The sequence below is a fragment of the Juglans microcarpa x Juglans regia genome, chromosome 2D, assembly GCF_004785595.1.
Source record: "Juglans microcarpa x Juglans regia isolate MS1-56 chromosome 2D, Jm3101_v1.0, whole genome shotgun sequence".
NCBI classification, from domain to species: Eukaryota; Viridiplantae; Streptophyta; class Magnoliopsida; order Fagales; family Juglandaceae; genus Juglans; species Juglans microcarpa x Juglans regia.
Window position 1 is genome coordinate 27,870,824 of NC_054596.1, and position 18,410 is coordinate 27,889,233.

An 18,410-nucleotide genomic window follows, 5' to 3' on the forward strand; every position below is an offset into this window, starting at 1 on the left:
TGTGCCCATCTTCCCAAGGCAAACTGAGGGAAGGGTGGGCGTGGCTCCTGCAGTCTTCCCAAGGAAAATTAGATAGAAGGAGCATGTGGTTGTCGTGGTTTTCTTGAGGTAAACTTGAGGGAAGGACTTTCGAGTTGGAGCCGTCTTCCTGAGGCAAACTTGAGGGAATGAGGGCATGGTTTTTGCAGTCTTCGAGATGCAAAGTTGAGGGAAGGATAGTGTGGTTTCCGTGGTCTTCCCAAGGCAAACACAAGGGAAGGGGAAGGATGCACGAGCTTGAGCCGTCTTCCCAAGTTAAACTTGATGGAAGGAGGGCACGATTGCCATAGTCTTCTCGAGACAAACTTGAGGGAAGGATGTGTGGGCTTTAGTCGTCTTCTCGAGACAATCTCGAGGGAAGAAGGGCATGGTTGCTACAGTCTTCTCGAGGCAAACTCGCAGGAAGGATGCGCAAGCTTGAGCTTTTTAGTCGAGAGAGGGTGAAGACGTTCTTCATTGCTAAGAGCAAGGACATCGTGGATCAAAACTTCTAAGTCGTGTGGCTTGATCTTGGGGCTTTAGCTCAATTCATCTTTGGCCTTGCTGATGGTGTTCGGTGAGCATTATATTTCTTGAGCTCGCAAGCACTTTGGTTCGAAGACTGCACTTTGGCTTGAAGAGCACTCTACATCAAGAGGTTTCCAACACATTGGTTTTGAGGTTCTTCCAAGGTCTCCAAGACTTTCCTTCCTGAGGTTACAACCTCGACACTTTCGATATCTCAAGCTCCACACTTCCGATATATCAAGCTCCTCCATTGTAGTAGTCCTTTGAGCGCTATGCTTCCTCTGTATAGAAATAACCTCTACTTTTAACATGGTTTTTCTGGGCAACTCATGTCCTTTCTTCGATGGCTTTATCTCCTTTCACTTGTTCTTGTGGGGGTCATGCAACCTTTGCTTCAGAGAACAACAAATTGATCTCATGAACAATGCAAAACTGTTGATGCATTTTTGGGTCACGGCTCAATGCCCATAGCATGGTCAGATGACCCTCTCCTCTCACGTGATGGTCTGAAGTGGCGATGCACTCAAGATTCTCATTCATGGCTTGCTTAATCATAAATAACCAAAAATAAAGGAGGGCGGTGTTTTTGTGGTTTTGGCACTGAGGCTTACGTCCATGGATCTGGGGTGTAAATTCACTATAAACAAATTTTGATACAAGCTCCTTCCTCACAAAGCTCTCTATAAGTGCTCCCATGGAGTTATCTCTGGTCCTCAATTTCTTCATTCTACAAGGAAAAGCTAAAACTGAAAGAAGTCCCTTTTCTGTTTCCATGACCCCCCCCCCCCCCCCACCTTATGATCCATCTCTCCGTTGTATGTCCCATCACCTGACTTTATTTTTCATCTCTCTTGCTTTGTCTTTTTCGTGTCTCGTTTGGATAGTGAGATGAGATGAGATGAAATGAAATGATTATAAATGAAAATTGAAAGTTGATTAAAATATTATTAGAATATTATTTTTTAATATTATTATTGTTTTGGAATTTGAAAAAGTTGAATTGTTTATTATATTTTGTGTATGAATTTAAGAAAATTGTAATGATAAGATAGGTTGAGATGAGATGAGATAAAACACTTTCACTATCTAAACAAACAGTATGTCCTATTCATCCAACTTTATGTCTCATCTCTCTTGCTTTATGTAAGGTTGATAACTCTCCCTTCTTCCCTTTCAATTTTTATACTCTCGTGTACTTGGGCCATTAATCTCTATGGACTTTTTGGTTGGCTTTAACTCTTGCATCCATTTTAAACTGAAAAATGATCATTTATTAAATTTAGTAATTTTCTCCACTATGCGATTAGTTAATAGGAAAACTGGACAAGAAATTACGCAGTCTTTTTACGTTCCCAGTGGCTGCAAGCCCGTAATTATATTTAGAGCAATAAATTTCTCAAGTGTTGAACTGCCTTGTATCGAATATTGTCCAATGGTACCTACATTGCACAATGTTTTTTGTCAGAAACTAATGCCGCACCCCAATCACTATTTCCCTCAAGAACAAGGGTGTTAATTTGTTCACACAAATTCAGTTATATATGGAGTTGTAATTGAGTTGGGCTCGAAAAAAGTAACGGAAGATCAAACTCTCTTCAATTTTCATTCAAACACGAATCCAACTCGATTGTATCGCCAAGTTGTAGCTTTTGTTTATGAAAGAACTCTTTTAATAGTTCAAGTCGGTTCACAATTTTTGCGCTTTGTCTAATACTGTAACATTATTTTTATTTGTAATGAACCTATTTTGATAAGTACATACTGTCATTGTAAAAATAGAGTACTACATAAAATAATAAATATCAAATTATTTGAGTTTATATGAATTTATACTAGTCGGACCGAATTTTATACAAACTATATTGTTTAATAATCAATGTAATTTTATATTTATAAACGACTATTTTAATAAAAGAGACAAGTCGAAGTGGACTGTTTTTTTTATTATTATTATTATTCAGGGAGGAGGGGTCGAACCAAGATCTCCATTTTGGAGGTTTGGGTGCCATGCCATCAGACCATATGCCTTTGGCAAGACGAAGTGGACTTTGTGCGAGCCAATAAAAGAGTGAAAATTCTAATTTCTGTTACTATTGTTTGCTCCTGGTTATTTCTCCGGCCTTAACATTTGGCAAGGTGCGGGAAAAAAAACCCCTACTAACTATTACAAACCAATCCCGGTTTGTATTCGCAACCCGTCGCAACTCATTTCAACTTATCTCACTACTATTCATTACTATTCATCAATTTTAACTCACAAATCTCACTGCTATTCACAACTCATCTCACTACTATTCACAATCAATTTCAACTCATTTCAACTCATCTTCGAATCCAAATGACACCTTAACCAATAACAGCAAACCAATACCAACTGCAACGATATTGAAGAGATTGAATTCCATAACAAAAAATAGTTTCATCATCAGCATAAGTGATTTCATATTACCTTGCTAAACGTAATTACAATATTGTTAAGAGAACTATAACATTACCCTACCGATGGTATATTGCATGTGCGTGGAACCCTCGGCTAATATCTATTATGGACATGAATTAACCAACATTGTGCAAGGCAGAGCTGAGTATGAGCAGAGACTGAAGGTAAAACCTCCTTCTCTCTGGTCCCATATCGTACCTCTGTGTTTTGCCCGAAATGAATATATGAGTGAGAGAACTTTGCTCTCTTCACCCCATGAGCCTACATTCCCTAATGTACTTGTTTGAGAAACTTACATATTTATTCCAAATGCTTCGTACCTCCGGAAACCCAATCTCGAGCCATGGCTTTGCAGGGCCACTGAAATGTATTACAGCAGCATCTTCCAATATCTCTTGATGAATTTCAGTCGATTGATAGCCTAATCCGGCAACATGCCATGATGGATCAATAGGATGCACATGACCCTCAAAAGCTATCAAGGAAGGTGGAAGGACTCCTGGATGCCATAATGCCAACCCAGATTTGAGGCTCTGTGAGATAAGGTAATAATATTATAGCAACAAACAAGGGAAAATTATTTCCTTTTCAAATCAACATGGTAAGCATATTTTATCCATCAGACTAGTGAAACCTAGAGAGATATTCCCCAAAATATCTATCCGAAACTGGGTCTTGGACAGTATAGCATATGAAATTTATGAATAATATCCATCCATGCCAGAAGCAGATGATTTCATTTTTTCCAAGGTAGGAGATGCCTATCCCATGTGGAAAATGCTGGCAAATGGCTGAGTTTTTCAGCAAGGTAATCTAAATGCTTTTGGGAGGACAGTAGTTTGAATAAAAATGCTACCATGAACAACTTAATTATGCTATTTGTCACAAAGAAACAGATGGGGAAGGATAATAAACTGCAGCGTAAGCAAAATAAAAATCAGAAGGAAAACTTATCCTCCATTCAATCTCAAAGATTATCTTCTCTGTATCTATTACGCACTGTTTCTGGCTGCTTTCCCTATGCCATTTCAAAGGAGTAAGAATAATCAATATTTGTCCAATCGCAGGTCATTAATCACCCAAGGACAGTAGAAGCAAGTATAAACCACCACTGCTAACCATAAAAAAGAGCAAGATTCTCCCATATTACTTGCTTTAAAATAATGGTTTTATTTTCTAAGGAAAAAAGACTTTTTTTCAAGAGAAAATACATGATGCCAAAAAATCATTAGCTATGTCCATCTCGAGGACAATATGCAAATCACATTGACGACAGTTTCTCGTTACCATCTTGTGAAAGTGTGAGGGAATATACTTACAAGTTCTAGCCATTGATGGTAAGTTGCAGTAATATTGGTCCTTCTCCAAGCTTCTATATCAAATATATTCATGCCATACAGCCATGCACAACGATCATGATCAAAGTTGGATGATATAATTGGATGAGAGAAGTTCAAATAGTCCCTGTATTTTCTTCCTGGGCAGCAGCCATCTCCACACCATGAATTAACAACTGCACCAACAACTTTTCCTTTGAGATCCAACTCCAACAAAGATGCTATGTCGTGTTGCACAACAATATCATCATCCAAGAATAGTATCTTGTTGAGATCTGGAAATAGCTGTGGCCCATGAAAATCACATGATAAATCAATTGTCAAGTGTGAAAATCTGACATGTCATTTACTCAGAGAAGATTCAGTGAAAATATTGGGTGACTACCTCGGGGATATAAATTCGGAGATGATTCAAGAGGGAGAGGGAGCTAGGGCTTAATGCCTCTAGATATCTTTTGTGTCCTTTATATTCAAAATCTTCTTCATTCAAATTATTGTAGTTGTGCTTCCAAATTAGGCGATGAATCTCTAGCATCTGTTTAACCCCAACATTCACTTCCTGAGACCAGTCATATTGGTGCAATCCCTTAACTTCCACCACAGCAGATTTAAGAGAATTGATTGCAAACCATGCATGCATTGGGGTGTATGTTTTTTTGTCGGTTACTATGTGGAACACTAATTTTCCAGGGTTGGCTGAATTTTGGATCGTAGAAGAGACAACAACAGACGCTGCAAGGACATTATCAGTTAGGAGAACAAGGTGGTGAAATGAGGGGTCAGCAAGGCGAGAAACATATTCTGGTGGAGGTAGAAGAGATCGAGCCATTGAATTTACAGCATATTCTTCAGCAAGTTTGAGGCAAAGACAATGTAAGCTCTTGGGAACACCATGTGATGCTAAATGCCAGAAAATAGACTCGCGCTGTCTTGCTGACTGGACCTTATGCTCCATCCTTAGCAGCTACATATCAAGACAAGAAATGTATATTTAGGCTTAATCATCATATTATGGTGATCATATGTCTCTTGTTTTCATTCACTCTCATACTTCAAAGTACTAATGCAAATATCCACATTGACCTGACATGTTCAACCAATCTCATACAGTTTCCTCTTGTTTGAAATTTGAATATACGCAATCCATGCTACGATTATCAAAATAATAACATCCAGCCTGGCATTTTTTGCACATTTCATGCAAATCACTAGCAAAAAAACCAAGCTCCATAATTTCTGCAAATTACAAGAATACTAGGATAGGTATGCATGGATAGAAGACCAGGATACAGCATACAATATGATATCAATATGCAATACAAAAACTTCTAAAGTAGTAGAATTACATCAAATATGGATAAGAGGCTTAAACCAACACGATAGAGAGTGTATATGATGCAATGGTCCATAACCAGTACATTATATCTAAACTAGTGAAAATTAGGTTGGTATGCAAGAATCTATAGGATTTATCACCATTGGTGACATACTATCTCTATAATTATCCCTAAGTTTATGTTTGAATTCTGAGTTTGAATTATGCATTTATAGGCTATATGAACCGGACATGCATCATATGAATCTTCAAACATGTAAAATATCTTATATGGTGCAGTTCGATCAATCTCTATGAGCACTCTTCATGGCTTCTTAACTATAGCATCCGCAATCACCCAGCCATTTACCCCAACAGTTGCAGCCACAAAACCATCATGGTAGCCATCGTCACAATAATCAATCCCTCTCTAGCGACAATCATCACTACTATATCTCTTCAATAAATTTTAAGCTGCCACAGCATTCTTCAAAGCTCCAGAATTCTAACATGATTTTATGTTCAGCTAACAGCAGCCTCTTCAATTACACCCTTGCATCTTCAAAACTTAAGTCCAGCTCTTATGAATAGATCTTTGATAGTCACAGCTGCAGCAACCTTTTAATCAAGATCTTCTTTTTCGAATCTCCGAGTCCATTACCTATCACAGCCAGATTTTTAAAATATTACGAAGTGTACAAATCTTTATATCATCCTTAATAACATTTCACTTCCACGACAATCTCACAACGCAATTACCGTCAAGCAAACTCTCCATGACATGCTAACATTTCAAATTAGTGGTTCCCTCAATATTTTCCATTTCTTTTAATTTCTAATCCTTTTATTTCAAAGATATGCGTTGCTAGCGGTGAGATCCTTTTGTTCTCTCTTTTAATTTTTCAATCTCTTTTATTTCCAAGAGCTAGGTTTCCAATGATGACACCCTCTTATTTTTTTGTTTCAACTTCCATTATGCCTTAGGCAACATCATTTTGTTACTTTTTGCATTAACAATCAGTTGTCAACATGTTTCAAAGACAGAAAATAACAAAATCATAGGAAGTTTAAGATAATTCTACATCTTAGGAAGACAGCTCCTCACAGAATTCCATCAAATGATTTCAGGTTGTCCAGCTTGCAAATTATCCATGATTCTTGCATGCCACAGATCAAGCCTAATATTTGTTTGTAATGTTATGTTATGTTATAGAAGTGTATAGTAATATGTAGCTTTACTTCCTTTCATTCCTTTCTTTCCTTGTATAGATGAGCTGTAAAACTAATATATAAGTTTTTATAAGTTGACACATCATCTCTCTATTCTCTGCCGTGTGATAGAGTTTTCTCAGAAATATCCTTAGTTTACTGTATTCCAATCGTAAAAAGTCTACCTAGTTCCAGAAACTCATCCAAAGTTTATTTTGCAGCTATTCTAATCATTCCTATACTTTTCACGATGGATCTTTTTAGTGGCCTCAACGTTACTGTCGCTGGATTCTTTGTTATTATTTATCTGTAGCTTGTGGCCATAAAAGAGTTTTTAATTTTGTATTGAAGGCAAATGATCAGTAAATCATTTTTTCTATAGGTAAAACATAAAATTGTTAGGGTAAGGATATACCTAAAACTTTTTCATAACTATTTTACAACCTGTCAGTATTTGTAGTACTGGCTAAATTCAGTTTCAAAACAATGGGTAACCTTTGTTATTTGGCTTGCGTTGATAGATAAGATTTAGGCCATGTTTGGGAAGTGAGATGAGTTAAAACCATCTCATCTCATCTCAAATATTTCATAATTTTCTTCCCAAATATCACTAAAACACAAAACACTTTTCAATTTCAAATCTTCAACTTTTGCATCTAATCATTACCTAATCATTACAACTTTCCCAAACTTCCACACAAAACACAAAAAACAATACAACGTTTTCAAATTTCAAAACAAAAATAATATCAAAAAATTATATTCAAACAATTTTTTAACTTTATAATATTTTTATTCAACTTTCCTCTTTCCATTCCCAAAACCCAATAAAACATCTTAACTCAAACTATTTCACTACTATTCATAGACAATTTCATTATAATTCATAGAAATCTAATCTCATCTCATTACCCAAGCATGCCCTTATAGGTAAGGGTTAATACGAGATCAAATTTATGTACAAATGTTCTATTTGAATAGATAAATTTAGTATTGGATGAAGACGGTGGCTTAAATATCTCAAAATTCAAAGTTTGGATAAGACCATGCTATCTGGAAATTTGAGGAAGAATTCGTGTCCAGTCAGGAACCTGTCATGATAGGTCATCTGCAGATTTTCAAGAATGGGATTTGGAAACTGGAAAAGAGTTTGATCAATAGTGATAATCCATCCAAGTGCGCCAAGAGAGTAAAAGAGTTTAGGGACTTTTACAAGAATTCTCTCTCTTGGAGTTTTGTAAACCACACAAAATACAAAGATAGTGATAGTTGGTTTGAGGTGAGTTTAGCCATTGGAGGTTCTAGGGGAAGAAGCCAGGTTTGGAGATTATCAGAAGTTCCAGCTACTACTACGGTAGGGACAAAACAGGTCATTTTGTCGTGGCAAGTAAGGGCTTCATATTATAAAGGGTTTGTAAGAAAACTTGTATTAATCTTCAAATAGTAGAATTGATTTGTTCTAGGTAGGCTACCCCGGAGTGGTTTTTACCTTTAAAGATTCTTTAAAGGGTTTCCCTTGGTCACAAAAAATCATTGTCTTATGGTTGGCTTCTTTTGCTTTATCATTCATATTTATATGTTAATTCAATATTGTGATTTGATACATGAGGGCTGATTCGATATTTTAATAGATGTTGCTACCATTTGACATGAATTAAAATTGGACAAAGAACTGTGACATACACCTATTCACCCTCCTCAAGGTGTTATTTAGAGTCAATCTTGTAATTTCACAACCAATTCTATGCAAGCATGCCACTCCATTAAAAATAAGTTCTAAGTTTAAAAAACTACCCCTAATTTAATATGGAGTTGTAAGATAGTTGTCAGACAGTTCTGAGTTGATCTTTTCCCGTTGTCATAATATGCAAGCACAAGGGCTTCCAAATTTGGGATCATATTTTTGGGGACTAATTTTCGAAAAATGCCTTGATGTCCCTAACTCCAACAGCTGTCTGCTTGTTTTAAGGTTTAAAATGAATTGATTTAGGTGCTGATTTGTTATAGAAGGCAAGTAGATGAAAATTTCCTAATTGGGTATAGTATAGGAGAAGAAAAACTTACCAAATTTCTGATTGGCACTAAACCAGAAATTCCTGCATTTAAGAATCCTAAATCAAGGCTTCAATGTTTGCTACAAACCAAGGAAGTAGCCAAGCTTCTTAGAAGCCCTAAAAACACCTTTTTCTCTTGAATCTGTATGCAACCCAAGAAAACCCTAACTTTTTCAACTCAGCCTAAACTCCCCTTTGATGCTGCTCTTTTTCATCCCTAAAACTCCAAAAGAAATCATAAAATTGCAGCTTTTCTCCTTCCTTAACAGAAATTCTATCTGTTGGCATGTTAAGTATAAAGATCAAGAAACAAGGAAAAGAACAGAAAAAATAGTTCTTGGACTCTATTGAATCAAGAAATGGAATTATTCAAGTTAATTCCAACCTCCACAAACTACCACCAAAGTCTCCGATGACCGTCACCCCTTTCCCTCTTTGTATTTATATGAACTGAACTACAAACACTTTCCCAAAGAAGAAGACCCTCTTCGCACCATTTTACTCACACAAACAAATACAAAACGCCCCGTTTCATTTAAACTACATGCACCCTAACATTCATCAAAACGACCCGTTTCATTAACCCAAACTCCCCATTTTATCTTCAGCCTTTAACTGCCAGTTCCCTTCCACGTCAATGACGATCTCTCCCATTTAACAAAGCCTTGACCACAAAGCTTGTGACTGTCATTCCTCCCACTCAGAGCACTTTGCCCACAAGGTGGGGTTACAACTCCATCAGCTTCCACAATGATTCCCAAGAACTGTCTTCTGGTAATGCCCCTCTACACTGAATTAAAACTTCTGTGATAGGTCGATTGCACCTTTTCTTTAATCTTCTCTCCATTATCAGTTCTGGTTCTGGTTGAAGTAAACCTTCCATGTCCACTGGTGCCAAGGTTTGTAGGGGTGTGATGTGCTGCCCAAGCTTCTTTTTAAGACATGGAACACTGGATGAGATCTTGAGGAAACTGGTAGGTCCAGTTTATCAGCCACTGCCCCAATCTTGGCTAAAACTTTGAAAGGAACATAATATCTTGGTGCCAGCTTAAGATTGTGTCAAAATGCTACTGACTTCTGTCTATAAGGTAGCAACTTCAGAAATACCCAGCCTCCCAACTCAAAACTCCTTTCAGTCCTTTCTTTATCTGCAAAGAACTTCATTTCCTCTCAAGCCTTATTCAAATTCTCTCTCCTTCAGTTCTGACATAATCTGCCCCCTAGTCTTAAGTTGCAAATCCACAACAGCATTAGCTGTTGTCCCTGTAACATAGGACAACTTTGGAGGAGCATAGCCATACATGGCTTCAAAAGGAGTCATCCTGGTTGATGAATGACTAGTGGTGTTATAACACCACTCAGCCATAGGAAGCCACAGACTCCACTGCTTTGGCTGAGACCCTACAAACACCTTTAAGTATCCCTCCAAGCATTTGTTCAAAGCTTCAGTCTGCATATCTGTTTGTGGATGATAGGCAGAGCAGAAAGCTAAGGCAGTGTCTTGCAGCTCAAAAAGATCCTTCCAAAATTTACTAGTAAACACTGCATCTCCATAAGAAACTATGATTTTAGGCATCCCATGCAATCTGAACACCCCTAAGAAAAACACTTGGGCTACCTTGGTTGCAGTATTAGGATGGGGCAGAGAGAAAAAATGGGTATATTTAGTCAACCTGTCAACCACAGAAAATACTACACTAATCCATTTGACAATGGCAAACCCTCTATAAAGTCCATCTAAATATCAGACCATGGACTCTTCTTGTCCCAGTTAGTGGCTGCAGAAAGCCAGCAGGATGGACGACTTCATACTTAGTGATTTGACAGGTATCACGCTCTCTCACCATCTTCCTAATGTCTCCACGCATTCCTTGCGAGTAGAAATCCATCTTAGCCCATTGAAGAGTTTTGTGGTAGCCTGCATGTCCAGCTTGAGGGTCAGAATGATGTGGTGTAGCACTTTTTGTTTGAATTCAAAATCTGGAACCAAAACACTTTTGCCTTTTCTTAGTAAAAGCCCTTGATGTAAGGAATAATGTTTGTCTGTGTGTTCCCCTTTCTGAAGCCTTGAACATAACTTCTGAATTCCCTGTGAAAGTGCATAACTCTGCTTAAGCACCTCAATCCAAAGTGGGGTGGGAAATAAAATAACTGCCAGTGTTCATTCTTCCTCTTCAAACTTCCTTGATAAGGCATCTGCAGCCTTATTCTCCTTCCCTCTTTTGTAGTCGATGGAAAAGTCATATCCCATCAATTTAGTCAACCACTTTTGCTGTGACTCAGTACCCACCTTTTGCTCCAACAAAAAGTTGAGGGCTTGTTGGCCAGTCTTGATTTTAAAAGACTGCCCAAGGAGGTATGGCCTCCACTTCTGTACAGCAGTTACAAGGGCTAACAGTTCCCTTTCATAAGTTGATAACAACAAAGCTTTACATTTGACTCTTGAGGGCCTTGCTATAATATGCAATACGTTGACCCTCTTGCATTAACACATCTCCCAATCCACATCCACTTGCATCACATTCAATTGTGAATGCCTTAGAAAACTCTTGAAAACTCAATACAAGAGGCTGTGTAACAGCCTTCTTTAAATTTTGAAAAGCTTCAGTGGCCACATCAGTCCACTCAAAGCAATTTTTCTTAAGTAAAAATGTAAGGCTGCTGCAATCATGCCATAATCCTTTATAAAGTTCCTATAGTAACCTGTGAACCCCAAAAAGCCCCTGAGTGACTTCAAATTAGCTGGCACAGGCCACTCCAACATAGCTGACATCTTAGATGGATCAGCTTTTACTCCTTCACCGGATATCAAGTATCCCAGATAATCAATTTCTGTAACAGCAAACCTACATTTTGACCTCTTGGCAAACAAATGGTGCTGTCTCAGGACCCTCAACACAGCCAGCAGATGCCTTGAGTGCTCCTTAAGATCTTTACTGGTACCATACAAGGTCTTCCCCTTGCATATGGTACGAAACCATTGACAACCTCTAATAAAGAGGTGTTTGATGGAATTCAAAGTGTTGCGTTACTTTGAAAACCCACTCCGACGGGTTATTTCCATCAAAATGAGGGAAATCCAATCTTACACCCCTCAATAAAGAAAATCTATCATCCTGACTACCCATACGAGAATCTTGGTTCACTTCCACAGAAGCAAGCACACGATGATGCTCAACCAATGTACGAATCATGTCACTCAGTTGATCTAACCTGTTCTTGACAGAATGAATGGACTGTTGCTGGTGATCCAACTGCCTCTGGATCACCACCTGCTGCTTCTCCTCACAGTGACCCATAACCCACAGGTCCCAAGATCGAAACCTGCCTCTAATACCAATTGTTAAGCATCAAGATCAAGAAACATGGAAAATAACAGAAAGAATCGTTCTTGGACTTTATTGAATCAAGAAACGGAATAATTCGAGGTAATTCGAACCTCTACAAACTACCCCGATGACCCTCACCCCTTCCCTCTCTGTATTTATATCAACTGAATTACAAACACCTTCCCAAAGAAGAAGACCCTCAACACATCGTTTTACTTACAAAAACAAATGCCAAACACCCCGTTTCATTTACAGTACACACAACCTTAAATTCATCAAAACGACCCATTTCATTAACCCAAACTCCCTGTTTTATCTTCAGCCTTTAATTGCCAGTTCCCTTCCCACGTCCATGACATGGCCTCCCTTTGGTGATTTAGGAGAATTTACTTCTTCAAATTTTGAGTGAAAGTCACTGCCTAAATTCCAGAACCTAAATAATTATATAACCCTAAGTTTTTTTTTTTTTCTTATTTAACAATACCTCGTTGAAGTCCTAATAGATCCGTAGAGGCTGCAAATCTTTGTGCAATATCTAAGTTGAATCCAGGGTAAGTTTCAACAAGTATTATCCCTAAACCTCGAAATTCCCTATCTTTTGAGATCCTAGCATAGTCTTATAGTTTTTATATGTCGAAACATAGAATTCTAGGGCTAGAAGAGTCCAAGGATTCAGCTTTTGGGCAAAGGAAAGAAGAGGTGGACAGATTAGTAATCTAGTCCTAACCTTTTTGAGTAGCAAACTTTCTTAGTTAAAAACCTCTCCTAAACCTCCCATGTGTTGTATAGTGCTAAGCATATGTTTTGATGTAATAAACATGATCTATAACAAGTTTTTATTGAAAAAACTGAGGATGATGATAAAAAACACAAAACCATGCATTTTTGCCCCCCACCCCCCCCCCCCCCCCAAAAAAAAAAAAAAAAAAAAAAAAAAAAACCTTTTTTCCATTGCTGGTTTTAGAGTTGAGCATAAGTATAAAGACGACTCAATTTCACTCATGAGTGTTTGTGGAAATTCAGCAACAGAACAACAGCACTTTGAATGAGCGCTGTCCAGTAGTCCTTTTTGGGCTATTCACTAGGCCTTTAAGGCCATGGTTTTAACCCCTGAGGACTCATTCTTCAATGACTCAGAATTTGTCAAGTTGAGACAAACCTAGAAATTTCAGCAAGGTAAACTCTCAGTGATACAAAGCAAGTTCACGGCATGCATATACTAGCACTTGCCACAATTTTTTAGCTCTAAGGCTCCCTTTGGATGCTAAGAGTATTTTAGATGATCTGAGTTTATCTGTGAATACTAGTGAGTTAAGATGTTTGAGTGGGTTTTGTAGGTCCCACTGAGATGTGTTTGGGTGAGTTTGGAAGTATGAAGTAGATTGAGATATGTTTTAACTTTTTTATGAGAAGTTAAAAAAGTTTTGGTTTCCATCAATGATTGGTTTATAGTTGTACTAATGGAATAATAATAAGACCCTATTTATATAGTGAAAGTGTTTCATCTTATCTCATCTAATTATTACAACTTTTCCAAATTTTCGCACAAAATATAATAAACAATTTAAGTTTTTCAAATCACAAAACAATAATAATAGAGTCGGGCTACTCTGCTGCCTCGATCTTACCGCATAGCACTTTTTAGGTTTTTATTTTTTCTTCATTTTTTTTTTACATTTTTTTAATATATTTAAATATTTTTAAAAAATAAAAAAAAAAATACATCAATACACTTAAAATCACTTCCTTCATCTTAAGTAAAAAAGAAAAAGAAAAATCAACGAGCAGTATAAGTGAGGCGGCAGAGTAAATTTTTCCATAATAATATTAAAAATAATATTCTAACAATATTTTATTTAACTTTTAACTTCATCTCATCTCAACTAACTATTAAAATGGCACCAAAAAGTCCCATCAATGAAAAGTGCAGAGTTCAGATGAAAGAAGTTTTGTGTGTTTGAATGGAGTGTATATCCATCTATACAAAACTGTCTCAGATGATCTGAGATCATCTTAGCACCCAAACTTGCCCTAAAACTCACATGTAGAGCCCAAAACGAGAACTGACTTCCACTGTACAGGGATCATAAAGCCAAACTAGACAACTTTTGAAAGATTCTAGGACATAAAGCCACACGAACCCCAAATAAGAAGGTTAGTGATTGAGTTATAGGCTGGGTGCAGTAAGTCCTTAAGCTCATGACAGTAGCTTGAAAGTCATATTTGAGGACCTAATGACCATAGAAGGAATTAAGAAAGAATAGAGATAAGGTGCAAGGAAAATTCAACAAACTACACTTCATTCTACTATGATGAGGTGGCACAGCTCATCAGCTTTTGAATTTTAATTTTAAAACTATAATGATGATCCAAGGATTAAGAAAAGTGTCATTATATATAGTAGGATAGGTGCGTGGTTTGTAGCATTACTCAAGATTATATTGACACACCAAAGAGCATAGAAAACAAACGATATTGCATGTTACATGCTAAGCAATCAACCACGTATGTGACTGTGTGATCATCCATGAAAAATAGCAGTAATGATTATGAGCGTTTTTCTAGATTGCAAAAGGAGTGATACCGTGGATGCTAGAAAAGTGTTTACATGCCTTCTCATGTAAACCTCTTTTATGTCCTTATGATATGAAACGTTAGGCAAGTAAAGTTTTACAAATGTTAAACATGATGAATGTATTAGTTAAAAATAAGGAACATGCTTATATTACAAAAGTTTTACTTATGTTATCAAAATTATGCAATTTATGATTATTCTCATGCTGTGAAAGTTATGATTATTCGGAAACCAAACAGCACTGGTAAAATATCGTGGAAAGAGCACAAGAGGAAAAAAAAAAGGAATAGAAGTTGAGAGGAGTATGCGTGTACCATAGCCTTGGTCTTGAAAGCGAATGCCTTGATATCGTGTCCTTTCAACGTCATATCCTTCACGAGCTCGTTGAACGACTCTATTTGTTCCTCGTTAACGTTACCCGTCGTTGCCTCAACTAGTGCTCCAGTTAGCTCTTCTCTGAGCTTCTGTACGGTACATACATCATCATACGGTAAGGAGCAAACGCATCAATGGACCATTAATCTTTTCAATCAATACTCCCACGACACTAACGTCGGAGTCGGAGACCCTTTCGAATAAAAAATAGAAACGAACAAAAAATGTAATGATTCCCCACCCCAAAAAACCGTGCTGCCGTGTATGTTTCTAGCCACGTTATTAATGACGAGCAATTTTTTTCCTGGGCACCAGGCAAACTTAATGCAAATCTCTTTAGACATTTTTCAATAAGAACGTCGTCGCATCAGAATGGTGTGGACGCTTCTAGCTAATTCACCAATTATTACAATTTTGTTTGTTTCTTCAAATTATTTGGTTTGTTTTAGATAAAAAGTAAATTAAGATCAAGTGGTTGGGAATAATATGATTGCAGTAGAACTGGTCACGTGTCCTAGAAAGTAACAGGTATAGTGCAACCGACAGCGCCTCAAAATGCGCTTATCCTTGGATTATATTCGGCATATCCTTTGGGGGCGTAAATGCCACCATTCATTAGTCTAATTTACGAAAGAGGACATAATTATTCTATCTGTATAGACCAGGTGTGGGTGTGCTCGCAGTTGGAGTCCAAGCAGGCTCCCACTGCCTTCATCAAATTGGGCATTGCGCCTGTATGTTCACACGGGCAAATCCTTTTCACTCAGGTTAGTGATACTGGTAACACAGATTAACTGAAAATTACTACTATTATTTTTTTTTTTCAAATCAGAGGTTAAAGAATTCTTTTGACAACTGTTAAGACATAAGGAGATTATATATAATAAATCTACAAACTAATATAATTTTATAGAATCTACTAAATCTACTAAATCTATTTTATAATAAAAATAACTTTACAATATGACGTATTACACCAAGACACATCAGTTTGTACGTTTATTTTTATGTAATCACTTTGTAATTTTGTAGCTGAAGTATTTTACATTTCTTTTTGTAAGAAGTTGGCTAACAAATCAAGCAATCTTCACGGCACAATCATAGGGGAAACCATTATAGGAAAAGGTGTGTATGTAATCATAAATAGTTAGTTCGAAACGGCCAAGCAAGGTCAAAATTAATATCATGAAAAGTTGGCAGCTTTTATAGAAAAAACACAAGAAGAAAAATAAAGAAACGTGGCCCTTAAATTGGCCACACGGGAAGATGTAAGAAGAATGAACAAACTGATCTGTGAATGTCACAATTTTAACAAAATCTTTCTCACTCGTATAGAAAAGAAAAGAGCAACCATGCATGAATAATGGGAAAGTTCAAGCGAATTTAATCCAAGACAGTTGTGCAAACTGTTCTGATTTACGTTAGAAAATGCTGGACAACCGAGTTGTAGTTGATATGATACGTTCCACAAATTGATATCACAGCTTATGTGACACTTCTAATGTCAACTCTACGGCCTGGTTTGGTTTCATAAACATTTCAAACTATTTTATCATATCTCATCTCATCTTAATATTTAAACACAAATATTTTTTAATTTTAAATTTTTAACTTTTCAACTTTTACATTTAATCATTATCTAATCACTATAACTTTTCTAAATTTCCAAACAAAACATAAAAAACAATTTAATTTTTTTAAATCCCTAAAAAAAAATAATATTAAAACATTATATTCTAATCATCTTTTAACTTTATAATTTTTTTATTCAATATTTTCTCTTTTTTTCTAAAATCCTATAGAAAATGGATGATGAATAAATTTTTCCTTTTTGAATTTCTCATCTCATCTGTATAACCAATCAAAAACTCTCTTTATATTCATTCCAATAAAACTACTGGTTTTGAAAGCATTAAAAAAATATAAAATAAAATAACGATATACTCACATTTTTCTTTAAGTTTATTTAAATAATAATAATTACATAATTTTAAAATAATATGAATTTAAGAAATTAAGATTTTTAATGAACTGCTACCACATCAATCCCCTACAAAATAATCTTTAGAATATAGGGATAGTCGGCTGCACTCGGAAAATAAAGAGAGTTGTCAAACCTTTTGCCCGTTAAAAGAAAAAAAAAACATTAAAATGATATCAAGCAGTAGACGTGGCATGTAGTGCAACGAATCATCTCACAAGACAAACTGTATAGATACCATCGCAATGTGTGGTGCACTGAAAAAACTAATTAAAAAAATTTACAACAAATGGTATATAATTTTCAATTATTTTTCTATTGGCATATAATTTTCATTTTTCATCATTATGTATTGGAAGTTCGAACACTTACCATAGATGCGTCATCCCCCGTGAAAAACCTCCATCCTATACAATCTGCCAATAAGACCGAAAATATAATTAAATAATTAGAGATAAATGTCAGCTTCTAACGTAGACATAGGTCATTCTAAGCGTAGTTGTACCTTCTACTAAAATCCAATGTTATCCATAGACAACCATTTTGGGGAATAAGGTACAACTATACACTGCACACTCTATTCCTCCACAACATTCTCAAAAACGTACTTTAATCGAAGATTGCAAAATTACCAAGAGGGGAGGAACAGGCAGCGGCAGATTCGAGCACCAAAAACGCAATTCTCACGAAGAGAAATGGCAGAGCGATCCCTAGCACTAGCACCACCGGCAGCACCGTCCGGCTCGGAATGCGACGACTCGCCGTGGCCGTCGGCAGCGATCCCTTCACTGCGCTACCGGAGCTCGATATCGTTACTCGCTTTATCCCCGTCGTTGATATGTAAAACTTCATGTTCTCTAGCTTTTATGAACTTCCTCCAATTCCATGAATACGGTTCCAAACCGTCGGTTCACTCCAGATGATTCCAGTTTATGCTCATTTCAAGCAAGATCTGTCGGTACAGAAAAAAATAATACACACACAGATACACGCAGTGAAAAGGCATGCTTGAGATGGAAATGTTGATGCGAAACGCAAAAACGAATCGGAAAAGCATTGGAATTGGACTGGGTTAGAAGAGCAAGAATTTACCTGTAAGAACTATTTTTAGGACGAGATAGGAACTCAAGAGAATTGGGTAGCTTTGTCAGAGACTCAGAGGTATATTTCACGCTCCCATATATTTTTGTTCGGACTATTAAAACAATCAATATCAATTCTCAATAAATACTCGGTAAGTTTAGGAAAT

At 36.7% G+C, this 18,410-nt stretch overlaps 1 protein-coding gene across 5 annotated transcripts; it reads right to left on the reverse strand.

The window, feature by feature from the left end:
- Window positions 1-2,905: 2,905 nt before the first annotated feature.
- LOC121249836 (probable galacturonosyltransferase 15) lies at window positions 2,906-18,013 on the reverse strand. 5 transcript variants are annotated; one of them, XM_041148647.1, is made up of 6 exons: window positions 17,794-18,013; window positions 17,534-17,577; window positions 15,120-15,266; window positions 4,709-5,287; window positions 4,306-4,608; window positions 2,906-3,519 (listed from the first exon to the last, which is right to left on the reverse strand). In XM_041148647.1, the coding sequence occupies exons 1-6, from the start codon at window positions 18,011-18,013 to the stop codon at window positions 3,235-3,237; spliced, it is 1,578 nt and encodes a 525-aa protein (XP_041004581.1). In that variant the 3' UTR covers window positions 2,906-3,234. The 5 variants fall into 5 exon arrangements, with proteins under 5 accessions (XP_041004581.1, XP_041004580.1, XP_041004583.1 ...); XM_041148646.1 differs by having other exon boundaries at window positions 15,120-15,269; XM_041148649.1 differs by lacking the exon at window positions 17,794-18,013 and adding an exon at window positions 17,667-17,752 and having other exon boundaries at window positions 15,120-15,269.
- Between the last annotated feature and the right edge of the window lie 397 nt (window positions 18,014-18,410).

Coding starts and splice junctions, on each gene's coding strand:
- LOC121249836 (XM_041148646.1), bottom strand. CDS start 18,013: ATGAAGTTTTACATATCAACGACGGGGATAAAGCGAGTAACGATATCG. Junction 15,270..17,533: donor CGGGGGATGACGCATCTATG/GTAAGTGTTCGA, acceptor TGTACCGTACAG/AAGCTCAGAGAAGAGCTAAC. Junction 4,609..4,708: donor TCCGAATTTATATCCCCGAG/GTAGTCACCCAA, acceptor CATGGGCCACAG/CTATTTCCAGATCTCAACAA.